The 17721-nt window shown below is 38.0% G+C and overlaps 1 protein-coding gene across 3 annotated transcripts in view; it reads right to left on the bottom strand.

The window, feature by feature from the left end:
* The window catches only part of DIAPH3 (diaphanous related formin 3), a 276383-nt gene that overhangs the window by 48747 nt on the left and 209915 nt on the right, over positions 1 to 17721 (bottom strand). For 2 of the 3 annotated variants that reach the window (XM_053455426.1, XM_053455427.1), the window contains 2 exons: positions 12579 to 12674; positions 12030 to 12089 (listed from right to left, as the gene is read on the bottom strand). In XM_053455426.1, coding sequence (XP_053311401.1) covers positions 12030 to 12089; positions 12579 to 12674 — 156 coding nt within the window. The remainder of the gene's footprint in view (positions 1 to 12029; positions 12090 to 12578; positions 12675 to 17721) is intronic. The other variant, XM_053455428.1, reaches the window with a different exon arrangement.

The raw sequence follows: 17721 nt of genomic DNA, 5'->3' as shown, positions 1-17721 counted from the left end.
GGCTGCCCAAAGTCCCACACAGCGCGGGGCTATAACTGTTGTATATCTTATTTGCAAAGCAGTTGGTAGCTGTAAGCAGGGGTGGTATATTCAATGACTCCAGTGTTGGGATTTAGCAGTGACAGGTGAAGTAATGTATCTATTGATCTTTCTAAGATGAGCCTTTCATTGTGACAGAAGCACCCCCCATTTTAGAGACAAACAAATCGCATTTTTGATTAGCGAGAATTTGAGTTTCCATTCTTATTTAAAGTCCAAAACATTTCCTGTTTCAGATCAATACTGTGATTTTACGACAACTGCTCTTAGGTGCAGAAACAGAAAGTGGGTTAGCTCAGTGGAGAGTAATTGGCTGTGTCCTGCTTTCCGTCACTAAACAGAGAAAGAACAGGCTTGAAGTAGTCATGTAAGCCCGGAGACTGATTAGTTAGGAAGCTATTGCTAAAGGCAGGAGGCATCCCGAGAGCCTCAGCTTCAAGCAGTTTCCACTACCCTGCGAGACTCGGCTCGAAATCCCTTAATGCACTATACCCTTCATTTATTTTTGCTACTGGACATTTGAGAGCATTTAGGAACGATACTATTTTTTTAAATAGTTGCTCTATGATGGATTGCTGCAAAGCGAGGGTTTTAACATTATTCACAGAGTGTAGAGGAAGACTACCCTCTACAGTATGCTAAGAAAACTGGGAGTTTTCATTCTTTACTGAAGACACGTACTTGTGTTTGCAGCTCCACAAAAGACCGCTTGATAAGTAGAAATTCTGCGTTATGACTAAAGGCAAAGGAGAAAACATTTTAAACTGGAAGTCCACTTAAATACATCGGATGGAAGGGCAGAATCTGATACATGTGATGGGAGGGCAGATACGCTGGATGCGGATTCTAGTTAACGATATTGACACTGCAAGACAAATGGTATTATTTATTATTTATGGACCTTGAGAACTGTGCCCTAAACATCTTGAGCCAGAAATCAATTAGCTCTGATCCAAAGGCTGCCTTTTGGAGGCTAAGGTTAGGAATGGCTGGAGTCCAAACTAAAAAAAAAAAAAATCCAATGAGCCAGTAACAAAAGGATTTTTTTCTTACACTTGTACAAAATATGAACTGTTTGGTAGCTTGAAGCTATTATTTCGGAAAAGCAGTTTTTTTTTTTACCAGCAGTAGTGATCTGATACAGGTAAAAGTTGGTATCACGGCTTAACGAATTTCTAACAAGACATTTAACAATGTGCACTTATAACATGGCAAAAAAAACATTAAATATCTGTAAACAGATTGTGCCATCAAATTATTCAGTGATTTCAATGCAGGCATTTAAAGATCAGATCTTCGTGAAAAACTTTTTTTCGTGTGTATAAATAAAGTAAACCCTGGGTAGTCAATCCTACAGTTCCCACCTACTGCATTATCATTATCAAAGCTATTGAAATGCAAAACACCTTCCTTTATTCAGCACCATTTGGACTTGAAAGCTACCATAACAATTTTCCAAAGCAATTATAAGAAAATACTGAGCATATTATGTGCTATGATTGCAGATCACGCTTGCAAACATGAACATAGTTAAAGTATAAATGTTTTAAGAATCTATATACAGAAAATATTTTTTCGGCCTCAAGGAGGAACTCCCTTTATTCCTGTACCAACGGGCACATTGTATATTCAATGCAAATCATACCTGTTCTACAGCAGTTTATGTATACAGAGAAATAAATAAATAAATATATATATATATATAAACTATGGACGGTATGGGCCTATGTAATTGTATACATAGACAGATATATGCTTCACTTGGCAAGGTCAAGTTTATTCACTTTTAAATGTTTTTTTTTATTACATCTGGATTATTTTTACATCTGGATAACTATATTTTTCTGTTTTCATGTCAACACTATATCGACACAGAACTGGTTGCTTAACCTTTGTTTTTTTAACATTAAAGTATGTAAAAGTGCCATTTAGTGCCATATCACATTTTGTATTTTGCAGTCCTTGTTTTTTATTTCAATGCCATGTGGGTATTTATTTATTCTTTACAAATAACTTGCTGCTGGTTACTTATTTCGGATGGCCACTTTTACACGCAGAAAGAAGAAAAAATAGTCACATACAGACAGGGATGAGCACCTTCAGTTGTTTTCAACCAATATTTTAAGCAATATGGATGTGCCCGGCTTGCTAAATGGGGAGTGTGGGAGCTGAAAACCAAAGGTATTTCCTATATCATTTAATTAAGGTTTTACTGCAATTATGTTATCAGGAATTTAAAGAAACTTTTTTTTTCTCCCTACAGTTGTCATTTAAAGCTGTTATCCCCTTTAATAAATGTATCCAACAGATGTGTTTCTACATACATGTGGGTTACATATAATACATACTACATCCAGGGTTAACAACACATAACTAGGGGGTATGTTGCAAAACCTTCCCAATAAAATATATTAGAAAATAAAATAATGATGATAATATATGTAAATCCTTTTGGATATCTTACGCACCTGCTTTTGAGGGTTACCACTGCCATTACCCTCATCATTGTTCTGGCTAAGGGATATCAGATGTATAATATCTATATCTATACACATATATGTGTACACGTGCACACATATTCCCCAACTCAGAACAGGATCAGTTACCCAAAGAACTGTTATTCATCTAAAGCGATATTTCTTAATATAAATTTTAGAATTTTGAAAGCTATCGCCATAGACAGCTTGATTCATTTATTCACTACTGGCCTCACCTAGCCTAATATGTTAAATGAATAATTCATTTTGCTACCTTACATTCTGATCTCTGGAAAATTCCTCTACTTTAACAGCCAAGAGATGCTCACAGCCAACAATCTTGCTCTTAATATAAATAGGAAAACGCAGAACAATCCAAGTTACTTCTGCCTACGTGTTTATATTTTAAGATTTTGTCTCATATTTTGTCTCTGCATCGCAGTGATGCACAATATGTTAGAGGTTTAATAATAATTCCTATTAGCATTCATTTTAATATGTTGGATTGATTCATGTTTCCATCATCCCTGATTTTTGCAATGCCGAGTTGATGAAATATATTTTTATAGTGGAGAAAAGGTGGCTGCAAGAACGCTTTGTTACTTTGACACTCTTGAACGTGAAAGAGCCTTATCCGCAAGGTTCAAGGTCAGGGAGTTTCTTTAATAAATCTCTTTGTAGCCTGCATGGAAAACAGCTTTGTGATGCTCCAGCAAGTGGGAATAATAGTAAAGGTTGCAAAGTGAACAATGCTGCAAGCGGTTTTTTTTTATTATTATTATTTTAACAAAATTAGATGAAATGCCAGTCAGTCTGCAGCAGAAGACATGAGATTTCATATCCGTGAAATGCCATTCTTCATAAGATAATTAAATATATTGTTAGTGATTTACAAACACTGATGCTTCTTGAGATTTATACTAAGACACTAAATGTCTTATCTCAAATTGTAAGCGATCGCATAGTTGATAAATATAATGTATTCAAAGCCTAAATTCCCGGGTCTTAGAGCTTCAAAGACGACTCACTTTTTTTTTTTTTTTTTTAGCTGTGTTCACCAGTGATCTACCTCGTCTTGCAGACACCCATCTTCACATAAACACACTAGCCTTCTCTCCCTGTGCAGTAATACCTTGCGTTTCTCTTGCACCCCACAATCTCTAAATAACAGTCCCATACTTTAAACCCTTTGAATGCCATGGGTGGGAACACATTTCCCTGGGAAGCTGGACCAACTTTGATAGTTCCTAATTAGTTAGTTCCGAACATACATAAATATCATATATGGTCTGGTAGTAATTGCCCATATATTATATTTATGTATGTTTGGAATATTGTTTTAATGTATCCATTTTGTTTACTTACATTATTTCTTAGTATTTATATACCTCAGGGCACACTTGTGGTAGGGTTGGCATAGCTGTGCCTTAAAGTCGAGGACCATAGATGCAGTAGTCTGCCAAGAAAAAAATGCAGCAGATGAAAGACACGTCATACTCTCCTTCACAATTGGAGAATGTCCAGCTGTGCATTTGGAGAAAACAGTTGGCCCCTGGTACGCCCATTTACTGTCCGGGTGTGTCCCCAGAAGTGGTCATCATGGAAGACTTGAGGCCAAAAAGCCATACCTCAGATGTGGAAACAAGGCCATAAAGATGGCAGCAATTACTCTGCACTTATGAGTCAACATTTTTAATATTTGGCTGTAACAGAAAGCAGTTTCTTCACCCAAGGCTGGAGAGTGGTACAAGAATGAGTTTTTAGAGTAAATCAGTAAACCATGGAGGTTTGGAGCTGCATTTCTACAAATTGAGTTGATGATTTGGTCAGAATTAAGGGTCTCCACAATGCTGAGAAGTACTTATTCATAACGCAATACCATCAGGGAGGCATCTGACTGACCTCAAATTTCTTCTGCCTCATGACATTGACTCTAAATATATAGCCAGAGTTATTAAGAACTATCTTCAGCATACAAAAGAACATTGGGTCCTGGGGTATGGCACACACAAAGCACTGATCTCAACATCATTGAGTCAGCTTGAGAAAACATGGAGAGAAAATCAACTGTGGCTGTCTAAAAGTACTGTGGTTAGTTCTCCAAGATGTTTGCAACAACCTACTCGCTGAGTTCCTTCAACTGCGTGCAAATGTTTCTTGAAGAAGTAATGCCATTTTAAAGGAAAGGGTGGTCACACTAATATCAATTCGATTTAGATTTTTTTTTCTATTCACCCACTTTGCATTTTGTGAAATGACAAAAAGTAGAAGAATGGCTGATTGCCCCAAAGCTCTAATTCTGCCCTTTAAAACCATCCAGTAAGAAATCAAGGCTGATGGTAAATTGAGGCTGCAGGAGGCGTCAAATCATAATGGTGGCACCATTATGAAAACCACAGCCAGAACATATTGTAATAAATAGCTGCCACCACAACATGGCTGGAAAGTAAGGTTTCATTCATTCTTTAGAGTAATTCCCTAAGCCTTAGAAACTCCCTTTTGATTTCCTGGCAACTAACTGCTGAAACTGATGACTGGTGTTTAAAACAGTACCATGAGAACAGAATCCTGAAATCTCCATAAGAGAAACTTAAACATTAAAGGACTGCCAGTTCTTTTTTCAAAGAGGTAATGCTAAAGACCAGGGGTCTGTTTGTATAGTGGAAAGACATTAACCTTAGCAACTAGAGGTACACTTTTCTTTTCTGTCAGCCCAGACTTTGTTTGTTGTAGGGATTCTATCTTAAGTAGCAAAATGCTTTTCTACTCCAGGATATTGGTCATACCCCACCTCACAAAAAACACAACCTAGAAGATCAACTTTAACATGTTTTGAGGAAGAGCAGAAAACAAATCTGTTTGGATAAAAGGAATTGAGCTCTGCTTTCTATCCCTAAGATACATAGAAATATGTTGCTGGAGGTCATCCTCTAACAGCTGACTTGGTTCTGATGAGCTTTAGGCTTCATTCTTGGGTAGGTTTCTGCCACAGTGGATTGCTTCCACTGAATCTAATTTTAGCTTCTGATTCTGGTGGACTGGGTCCTTCAAAGATTTCATGGAAAGTTATAACAACTGTTTTTGTAGGATTTACTACTGAGGACTCGCTTCAACAACTGCTTGTAGGTGCTGATCAAATTACTCTGCTTAAATCACTTCTGATACTAAATGTGCTATGAACATCGTTTGCTGTTGAATACCCAAACCTTTCCTATAAATAACATTTTGTCTCATTTGCAGGGTATACATCGTTGCAGGTGATCTGTTGCTCCAAGCCTTATACGGAGATCTGTTTGAGTATTTAACCCTTAAGCTTCTTGTGACACACCATTGTTTGATTAACTTTTTGTAAAAAGATCTTTGTGTTTGGATCAGCATTTAATATGTTTCCACAATATAAGCTGCAAGGACTTTTTTATTTTGAGTGTTGCAATCATTTAAGCATTTTGTTTCTATCAAAGTAAAAAGAGGGAGAATAATAATCCCTCAAAGGGATGTCCAGTCAACAAAGTCTAAATATATATATATATATATATATATATATATATATATATATATATATGATAAAAATGTGCCCAAACACTTCTTACCCAAATTATCCCAATTCTAATTAAATTAAAGGAGCATTTAGTGCTCTTAAAAAAATTAATAACCTATGCATGTGGGATGTTGTGGGATATTGCTGGACATAAAACAGCATTAGATTTCATCAGTGGCACCTAATCTGTGGAAAAAGTAATTTTTTGTACATATATAAGCTGTGTGGGTATACTAAACATGGATAAGGGAAATCATAGTTAAACAAAAATATGCTTAAAATGGCAAAAAAGCACCAGTCACTTAGGAGGTAAATCCCTCTGTTATGAAGTGGTTAAATGGAAAAGGTACTATAGCTTTCCAGAGTTTGCCAAACACTTCTATGCACATTTCCACTATTCTCCAATTTCCGCTTTCAGGGAGTTAGAGCACAATAGATTGGGTCACACACATAAAGCATTTAACCAAGAGGTCCTCCAGCTCCAGTAGTTTAATTCCTGCTGTCAAAGATGTTTCAGCATTTTAAAGAGAATATTAAAGTAAACACTTCTTAAAGTTGGAACAGTTAACTTTATCCTGTACATCTCCGTCTTCCTCATATAAAATAGATTTAACCTCTAAATTGTAATCATCATGATCTAATATGGGATGTACAAAAGTCTGAGGAGGAAATTGCCGCATAACAAGAGCAACTGTTGGTTGAACATTCCATAAAGTTCAAAGAAGACATCACTTCTTCCAACACACATTGACTGCTAAGAGACTATTTCATACTGCTTGATATGCCACCCATTGGACATGGGCCACATGCAAAATAAATAGGTAGGCATCATTCTGCAAAAGAAATTGCCACAAAGCAGACATGGGGTGAAAAACCATTGATCAGGCTCCTACATAGGTCTCATATGCAAGCGTTCATGTGTTTGGTTTTCTGTTTTATTAGTGTGGTGGATAGAGGCACATGCTTGCAGATGCAACTTCCCCAGGAAATGACGGTATGTCAGCAGGCACTGTAAGAGAGAACCAGCAGTTCTATGATGAAGCATCAACCTTTTAGAAAAGAACAAAAAAATGGTGGGGTTAAGAGGGTGACACCCAGTAGGAATGGCATAGGAGATAATGGGCACATGATGGTCCAGCTTTGGACCATTAAAGTAATCTTTCCTTGGCATAGCCTAAAGTAAATTATGCCTGCTTGTTATGAATGGCCTACAGCCCATATGAGTGGTAATAGAAGTAGACTACAAGTCTTAAGGGACCACACTAAAAGGTAAAATAGAGTTCAGTGCAAGGTCTCTGCATACCTGAGGAAAGAAAAACGCATTATGCCTTTGGAGCGGTGGGGTGGTATGTACACGTATATACATTCTGGTTTGTTCTATCCTGCCTACAGGAGGAGCAGGAGACTCTTTCGATGTGTGCTGGATAGGATGGAACATGGATCTCTCTCTTGATATTCATGTTTATATTTCTTGGTTTAATTTAAAAGATTGCCCAAACCTTACAAAACATGTACAAATGATAGGGTATTCAAGTGAAAGCACATGCTATCGGCATGAAGTGAAGGAGGATTCATTCTTTACAGACTGTTCAGTATAGAATAGACTGTAGGAAATGTTTTGTGTATAAAGAGATGACATGACGTTAGCCAGCTGAAAAAAAGGGGAAAATCATCTTCTCTGGCTAAAGTAAATTAATATTTTTGATTTTGTTTTAATCATATTAGTTTAAAAACACCACCACAATAATTATACAGCGACTAAGATGGCATGTTCTTTGTAATTGTATACCAAGCTAGGAATGGAAGTTGAGCGGCAGAGCTGACAAGTGCATTTTGAACCTAATTTACATTAGTTTAGGACTGCACTGGAGTTTGTCCCTGTCTCTTTGTTGAAAAATGGGACAATATGACTGTCCTGTCAAGTGGTACATATGGAGATTAGAAGAGCGAGTAGGGGGCAGACAGCTTGTGTCTTTCAAAGGAAACGTGTGAGTTGTACAACCATTTGAAAGAGTCACAGCAGAAAATGAAACTCATGTAACAATGCAGCATTTTATCAATCTAGCCACTCTGTCTGAAACATTCAAACTGCAAAATTGATCTGAGGCTTGGGGATGTGAACTGCATCAAGCATGCCACGCATTCTAAACACACAGGACCATTTGCGATAACTAGTTTTATTGAAAGAAAATGATTATTTATCCATTAGATCCAGTAGATAGTACCTCTAAATACAGATCTTAATCAGATATGTGCAATTATATCCATTATTGCTACATTTAGCTTAAGCGGTCCTGAAAGCTTGTTTTCCTAATACAGTTTAGTTGCAGTCGATAACTACATTGTCTTTGATGCAAAGGAGTGGTAAAAAGGGAGAATGAACGCAATCATCAAACAATTAATAGCCATACGCTATTTCATATATTACCAGACTGGGGCAGAAAATGATGTGGCATATGGTACTTACTCAATGGCCTCTGATTCATATTCTAACTCTAAAGTATTGTCCAGCTTTTCTGACCTAGGACACTTTATATCATAGGGAAGCATACACATAGGACTGGAGGTGCAAAAAGGTCATCAATACAGTAGGAGCTGTTTTTTTCAAGACTACATCTGGGTTGCAGCCATAGTTATAAAGCCCCTTTACAGTGCTGCAGAATATGATGATGCTTAATAAATCCATAAACAGAACATTGTAAGCAGAATCAGAAACCAAAGAGTCAGCCACACAATTGTCACACTGGTCGCTAAAGAATGAGTACATCGCTAAAGAATGAGTTTACAAGCGCCTGATGAAGGCAGCCTCTCCATCTATTGGGGAACATGCAGAGCATCATGAGGAAATGAAGCCCCAAATCTCCTACATTTCAAGGGGTACATAATGAATGATCAATCAGAGTGATGACTCCAACACATTGCATCCCGGCAAGGACGGGTGTCATTTTGTTAAAAACCACGTTTCCCAGCATAACATCACAATTTTCCTCAAATTCCTTCAAACCCTAATATAATCCATTTTACCAAAACATAACATGGGGGAATGGGAAGAAGTGTCTCCTAAATACCGTATTTGCCCAGTTATAAGACAAAGTTTTTGCTCTGAAAAATAGGTCTAAGATCCATACCCCCCGTGCTGGATCCTCCTGTCTTATGCCCCCCCCCAACCCCCCCCCCCCCAAACTTACCGGTGCTTCTGACTCCCCGGTCTGTAGCCGGGGCAGCGTGTAGACGTCTACGTGATTCGCGTAGGCAACTTCCGCTGCAGCCGGAAGAAGCTGCGGTTAGCAGCGGGGGTTCTCTGCATCCATCGCGCAGACCTTCCCCGGCTGTCAGTGAGGAGAGTTCCGGTGCCAGAGAATAAGGCATTTCTGGATCAAAAGGCATATCATGGGGCACAGTGGCATATAGAGGGTTAAAAGGCATACCATGGGGCACAGTGGCATATAGGGGGTATAAGGCATTTCTGGGGCAGAGTGGCAAGCCTGGGGCAGATGTGCATAACTGGGGGGGGCAGTATGGAAAATAAAAGGAAATAAAAACGAAATATTTTTCTCAATCATAGCTTTTATTTAAAAAAAAAAAAATAGTTTACATGAACTAACATTTACTGGTAAAACTTTTTTCCTATAGGGTCGTCTTATATTCAGGCTTTTTCTTCTTTCCTAAATTAATAATCAGATTTTGGGGGGTCGTCTTATAATCGAGCAAATACGGTATTTTGCTGAACAAAAGCCCCATCTATGCTGCCAGGCTATTAGCTTGTTTTATGGTTTCGTAATAAAAATCTACATTACTAAAACATCAAAAGTCAACATGGGGTCTGAGACACGGCTCACAAACTATCCAAACCATGAAGTAACCGCGGGCAACGTGGGAGTGGACACTACGGTTCCTTTGTGGTCCTGGTGAGTATGGCGCATACTGGTACATCATTGTTAATAGATATTGGGGACCCAATACATGAGGGACTGTATACGACATACAAACACAAGCAGCACTACATTTTTAGCAAACACAAAGACACTATATGGTACAATCTTATTCCAGGTGGTATGTCTGTCAGATAATCTAAATCTGCAGCAACTGGAGCGCCAATGCACCCTTCTATTAAGTCACGCAATTTTCTCATTGACGTGCCTTATATTTGGAGACTACTGAAGCTAATATATCCACACTTTACAGACCTTTCTAAATTACCGGCCAAGCTTCATGTCTAGGTTTCTGCGCTTTCAGTATTTTATCTGCATTTGGGTCCTATTTCCTGAAATGCATCTACAACACCATAAATCTTGTTCTCGTTAAGGTTAAGCAGCGTGTGCTTCCCCCCTCCTTGTCTACAACGTATCCGATATACCCATAAAATAAAGACTAAAGCAAGGTATATTTCATATCACACATTCATTATTCTCTAGGTCAACTCCCGTTAGTAGATTCACCTACAGTCAGTTATTTCTGGCTGTACCCACTATCGCCTCCATGCTGCGGGGACAGGAATTTATTAAACAACCGATAGAAAACAAAACATTTCAAGCAGCACAAAAAACCAACAAAGAAACAAACGCATGAAAGTCTTATTTCTTCCTCATTAGTATATCCGGTGACGTTTACAGCCGAGCAGTACATTAATTTTAAGTGCTATTGTAGTACAGCCGAAGAGCACACTTTTTAAATAGATCACGTCAAGACACAGATGTTAAGATACCAAATCCCTTCAGAGCAGAACATGAGCATATGCAATAAAACCAGCAGAACATGCAGAAAATGACAAAACATTGAGAAGACATGTTTTTCACATAAAGCAATCACAGTCGAGAGCCTTTTAAGAAGACCAGCAGCAACTGTAACAAAAGCAGATATTGCCATGTATGCACCAAGTAGACACTCACTTACTGTAACACAATCGGCAGGGTCCTCATACATGAACAAGCGTTTCATTAAAGTCAAATGTGGAAAATTATCCAAATTGCATAGCACACATTATATTATCCTTTCCACTTTTAACCGTTATAAAACACTACTGTGCTGTCGAAATGGAAATTCACTTGCCCAGTTGATACAAAAAGCAAACAATTTCAAGCTGAAAGAAAGATTTTACATACTGCGTTAGAGGCGAACTGTGAAAAAGCGCATGCAATGAAACCAAAGAAAATAGACATAAAAACCACTCAATCCCAATTTATGTACAAGCTCACAAAAGGCTGTCATGGTTTTATCCCTCGTGTATTTCAACTTTGTCTATGCACATTACAGAACGCCTAGACAGGGAAGGCAAAGCTCTAAATAACGTTTGCCAGAAACTCTCAAAAATACTGCAAAATGATATTATTCAATGAATTTATTAGGATCCACTCCGAAGCCTGCCTCACAGATGCTAAAAATGCGAGACCCTGGTCATGTTATTGTATGGGGCTGGTTAATTGGAGCTTGTGTTAATGTTACACAAGAAGAAATCATTGCTAGAAATAAAACATTGTTGCCATATCAGCAGAAAGGGCTTATCTTTGAGGAGCATGCTTGACTATTCACTTTTGTTTAGGTGTACTTCTACCAGTACATTTAAAGGATTAAACACGATTGTTTATGCCAGGCAGGGATAGTGTGCTTACACACCCATAGCATGCCAGGCTTGATTTAACAATTGAGACCCCAAAGGCTAACTCAAGCAGCCACTTCTTAAAGGATCGGAGAGGCATTCAGCCAAAGCAGTGAATATGTATGTACCGTGCACACAAAGGGTGTATTATATCTATGCACTAAAGCGTTATCATACTTTAAAATATAGGTAACTATCTATGTAACGTGAAAAGCCTGAACTATCAAGCTCAGTTCCGTGCAGACGAATGAAAGGCTGCAATTATGGAAACGTCTGTGTTGACAGCATGGTCGTAGTCTTTAACAGCAAAGCGCGAGCCAGAATCAAAGACTAGCAGAAGAGGCATGCAGAAGAGCAACACGCGAACGCGTCGTATTACCATGGTTACATGTCTTTAGAACAGGCCTCTCCGTACTTGGGCTGAGACGGTCCTGTATATCTGTAAGAACCACAAAGAAATGATAAAGGTGGCTGAACCTAATCAAAAGTGCTATACAAGGCTGAAACGGATACGGACAGAAACCCAGGTAGACATCACCTTAAGATATGCACTTGATGCAACGGAGAACCAATATTTCACATAATAAAGAAGAGAGTTCATCATCGTATATGCTACTTAATCATATTAGCATATACCCTAGCGAGATAAAATACATATGGTTTTGAAGATGAGTCCTGTCATAATCAGCAGCTTATGCTAAGTTCAGTGCATTGGTTTGCAAAGTGGTACTGACATCAGCCAACTGGAATTAATGTCTTGCCTGACATTTGTCATTGCAAGGAAAGGATTACGCTTGCTTCTGGCACTTTAAGCAGTTCTTCCCGGTAGCACTGTATTACTGATAAATGTCTTAAAGCACACATGCACGCATCTACAAACCCATGCCTTCTAAAGAGGCTATGTATATAAAAAAGGCACTCTATTCACCTTTAGGCCTCGGAGTACGCTTCCTCCTGTCTCGGAAAGCGGCTCCGGACTGCAGGGCCTCGAGTAGGCTATCCATCACACCAGTCTCTTCACCCTCTGCAAAAAAAAAAAAAAGAAAGAGAAAAAGAAGAAAAAAAGTGAGATGGAGTGCTGTAGGTTACCATAGTAATGTCACAGACATATAGACAGATAAAAAAGATCACTCTGTTATGACTAAAACCAGCAATTTTAAAACTAGACAAGCTTTTAACGGACTCATACATCATCCTTTTCTTAATAAAATCAGTCTCATTTCGTTTTTGCGTTGCCATCTAGTAAAGTGGCCGAAAGTTCAATTGATTTACTTCAGGCCCTAGGCTTTATAGCTAGAGACAGTTATCTCAAAAGGAATATGGCTTGTGTCTTATCGCCTTTCTTTCTGAACCCTGTGCGTTAAGGTCACTCATAAATCATGCATCCCTTGTGAAAAAACTGTAACTATATAGCTCCCTAAAACCCGAATCAACTGCCGTTAGTTTCCGACTTAAAAGGACCCAAAGGTGTGAAGCGCAACACTTTCTCTTGCAAGAAATCTTCATTTTCCTGCTGGTTGTATTTACAAAACGATGCCTCCGTATTTAATAAGAAGGAATACAATTAATAAATGCATATTCTTGTTTATAAAGAATACATTTTTGGCAAGCAGGCCTCCACCCACACCCTCCATCAGGTTAAATATGCCATTTTTGTAGAGATACAGGTCTGTAGGACGCATTGGAGATATATAGAAAGACAATGATGATTCTAATAATAAGGCGACACATAACACCGAGTTACTGCGGCAAGCTCGTGATTCAAACAAATACGCAGGCTGAGTAGTGTTTGGTGAACAGACGTTAAGATATTTTGGAGCACAACGTATTTATAGCCGCCGCGCAGAACAAAGCCAAATTAAGTGACATACAAATTTTAGCATATGAAGTGTCTAGACATGCTAATGATTTATTCATCATTCATTAGCAGCAATTCTCTGCATTATTTCTGCTGGAGCTCAGTATTTTTTATGAGGCCACAACTCCGTTTCACTAACTCTTCATAAAACACAAGATGAGCCTGATTACAACCAAAGTAGGTAAGCTAAAAAGATAAATAAATAATGCCAGAAATAATGTAGAAGTAATTTGCATCTCAATGAACAAACATGAAATGAGATGACACAGCAGAGAAGGAGGACACTAGAGCGTGGAGGCACGTGGAACATGAACGGCAGCATACAAAGAATAGTCATTTTTACTTTATTGGTCTTTTTATATGCTTCTCCCCCACCTCCACACTACCATCTGTCCTGTTTTTCATGGAAGAGTCCTGATTTTGTAACTATCCTACATAGCTTCTCCGCTGTACTGCTTTTGCGGGCAGTGGAGATCATTACACAGCTGCAGAGATCTTTCACCAGCCCAGGAAGCTGTAAAATCAATGGAGGTCTACCCTTCCAACTCACCTTTTATCCTCAACACAATTAGCGGGTGCTAAACAGAAAGCATATGGTAAAGTGCATTCATCAATTCATGTTCATATCCTAATAGAATAATTAATGGCAATATACAGTATATACACACATTTGTATATAGTACACAATAGATAGATTTTATAAAGTAGCAATATTTGATTAGAATAATTGAAATACACAATTTCTGGCAAAAGGAACACTATCAGGAAATGGGCCACAGCAAAACACATTGGAAAACTGCTCAAGTTACCACCTTTACTCTTCTGACATTCTTCCTTTTCACAGAATGTTTGTTGGGTTCTAAAATACATTATTCCAAATGTTCCACTTAGTTACGTAGAGCGTTATCAATAGGTCACAAAGCTAAATAAAACTATTGATAAAGCCCTGTCCTTTGCCATACCTTGAACTGCATCCCCTGTTTGGCAATGGTAATTGTTTGGGGGTATATGAAAGGGCACTCGCTGTTGATCTAATGACCTTTTTATTCCTCAAAGGCACTCCTACTCATTGCTCTGCAGACTTTCATGTACCTCAAATGAGTAATTTGTGAAATTATAATGCTGCACTCAGTTCATCTGATTTTTCAAGGTACCCTGCGCCACAAGGTGATTAAAATTCATCCAAGAACTCTAATGATTGAATTGCAACCATTATGACGGGCCAACTAAGATTCTTCTAAAAGAAGGACTATGCAGCACAGTACATAGCATACTGTATCACATAATTCAGTGGTACCCAAACACAAAAGGAGCCTTGTTTAAACGCGTTTGCAATCTAAAAAAAAGGTTGGGTGAGGTGAACAGGTAGTTGTGTATTTGGTGATAATTGAGTAGATGTAAGTAGGGGAACTTCTACAAAGAGAAGGTAAGAGTCAGAATTTTAATCCAAGCCCTGAAGTGTGCAGTCAGCCAGCAAAGAGACTGACAGAACGGAAAGGTAGTTAGTGACAAACTACAAGGGGGATAGACAGGTACGATGGAGATCAACGAAGACTGAGTAGCAGTACTCAACACGACAGATGAAGAATGCATGGCAAGAGCTTTAGTTGCATGTTGTGTTAGGAATGGGCAAATGCAAGCATTTTTAAAATGTAGACATCAGTGTTTGGTAATATACTAAATGTAATGGGTGAACGAGAGGACTGAATCAATAGCGATTCCAAGGCAATAGCCATGGACTGGGTAGGTGGACAGTTGCACCGCTGACGTTAAGGTATACTGTTAAGGAACATTCGCATTGGTGGAAAGGAAGGAAGATCACTTTTAGGGACAGATTTAGGGATCAAATTTTAACACATTCATTAGGTTACCCAGCTGTGAAGCTTTAATATAAATGGTTTCAATTTGAGTTTTAGTTTTTTTTTATTGGAAGTTAATTAATGCTACAAGAAAAAAAGGTGTGTGTGTTTTCGTACAATGCTCAAATATATATTTATTTTTGATATATTTTTTTGTAATTGTGGACAGTTGTAGCACAGAGAGGAATTCTCTGTATTTAGCCTTTTGTATATAGAAGGTAAACATACACTAAGTGGCAGGCTACAATATGCAATACAGAGTGGCAGCAAATAGCTACCATAAGCACTTTCCATAATTAAGAGTAGTGATGCCATTTACTGCGTAAGCATAGTGAAATCTGGCACTTGTGCTCTCAACAACATGAAACAATTCAGGGATCCCCTGATTCATTTTAATTTGCATTTATAATAAGCTGATTGTTAAAGAAAAACCCCACAGCTCAAATCTTCTTTGAATTAGCACATTTATTCAGTCAGCAGAATTATACTTTAGAGGAATACAAACATCCTCTGGTGGGGTGTAACTCTAGAAGTCGTGTTTGACATGTCTGAAAGATGAGTACAGTAAGGAGCTGACCTGTCAAGCTGTGGGGACAGTTAATGGAGGCGTACAGGCAGATGCTTAAAAAAAGTTGAACGTAAAACACTTGAGTAGATCATCCCTAGTATTGTAAACTTTTCGTTTATATGAAAAACTGCCCTAAATAGTTAGTTAATTTCCCAGAATAAAACCCAGATGTACTCCTGCAATTAAATAACTTCTTTAACCCTGGTACCAATTTCTGACCCTAGATTTACTGCTACCAGGACAATAACCAATAATGAGCATCAGAAGTTGCATAATGCAAGGTTCAAAGCAAATAATATGGCATAGATTAGACTCAATTGGTGTATGATAATCAACTGGTATTTTCTACAAAAAAGCCTCCTTAGAAACAAGAGTTAAAATGCATTTTCTTATAGCAGGTACCTTTTTTCTCTTTTATAAAGGAAAAAGACAAAATAACTACATTAATGACTAATGAGTTAGAGAGATAAAGGCTGATGCTGTGCAAAAACAGATCCTGCAATTTTGATATAGCTATTCACTCAGATGTAGGTAGGCCCGCATGCCTTTCATTTTCCTTTACTGAGATCTTACAAGAAGAATAATTATGTGATTTGCTGCTGAAATTCAGCCTCCATGTTATCAACAGCCATCCTCTGCTCATTAACCATCATCAGCGAGGTGTCAAGATTTCATTCTGTGCCGTATTTCTATTCCTCAGCGGAAAAGCCGGAGATGTATGTTCACCCAGACTATCGGCTGATTTGTTTACCTCAACGCTAGTTCTCTGGGTCCTCTGGATAAACTTTCACCAGAGTTAACTTTAAACATCAAAGTTTTACTATGTTGTTTTCATGCTTCAGCCATGTTATAATTAACATCTGAACTTAAGCACTTATCATAGTACTTTGTATAAAAGCAGTTGTATATTTTAACCATATGTGATATGATCCATCTAGAACGGATGCTCTTTTTACCGGAGAGTTTGTTTGGCTTCTCTTTTGAAAACTTTGGAGGATACCATACTACCGTCAAAAGCCAACAGACAATTGCAGTTCCCAGATATAACCATAAAAGACAAGAGCAAGCATTTGACTCCATAGTAGGCCTTTTCTCTCTAGTGAACATTAGGAATGGACGTTGGTGGAAAGCTTCCGTATAATAGAACACTAGTCAGTTGGACCAGTCTCTGGAAAAAAAAACCCCTGCGTTTTATCAGTAGATAAAAGCTTTACTAATGTGAGTAAACCAATCATACAGGAGAATCTACTCAGGTACACATTTTCTACTTTCAAGCTTCAGGTACTCAGAAATCCTTATAAAAATATAGTAACACATCATTTAGGAGAGTCCATCTCAAGGTTCTTCTTAAATAGAAGCCTTGCTTATTACCCATTTTGTGGAAAACTGTGAAATAAAACTTGATTCCTACAAAAACCTTCCTCGAGATTACCTGTTATTACTTGGCTGAAGCGTGTGAAATATTTTACAATTTAAGCCTGAAAAATGTGATGACACTTGTGATTATTGTGAATGACATGACAAATGTGACTTCTTGCTTGAAGCCCTAGGATCTCAGTTTAGAGATAGAAACTTGTAAATTACTTATTAGCTATATATTTTTCACACGTATCATGTCTGACTGTAACAGACTGACAGATATATTTTTAATTCACCTTTCAAAATATTCCAGAACAGTGGATTGCTAGCTATTGGTATTTAATATAGCTGTGGGCTAAACTACATGATTTTCTTGTATGTACATAGGGTAGCTTTCCGTGCAAGACAGAGCCAGTATAACCGTCTT

Source organism: Spea bombifrons, chromosome 2, assembly GCF_027358695.1.
Source record: "Spea bombifrons isolate aSpeBom1 chromosome 2, aSpeBom1.2.pri, whole genome shotgun sequence".
Taxonomy (NCBI): Eukaryota; Metazoa; Chordata; class Amphibia; order Anura; family Pelobatidae; genus Spea; species Spea bombifrons.
Note: the sequence above shows the minus strand (reverse complement) of the source record. Positions and strands in the feature narration are given on the sequence as shown.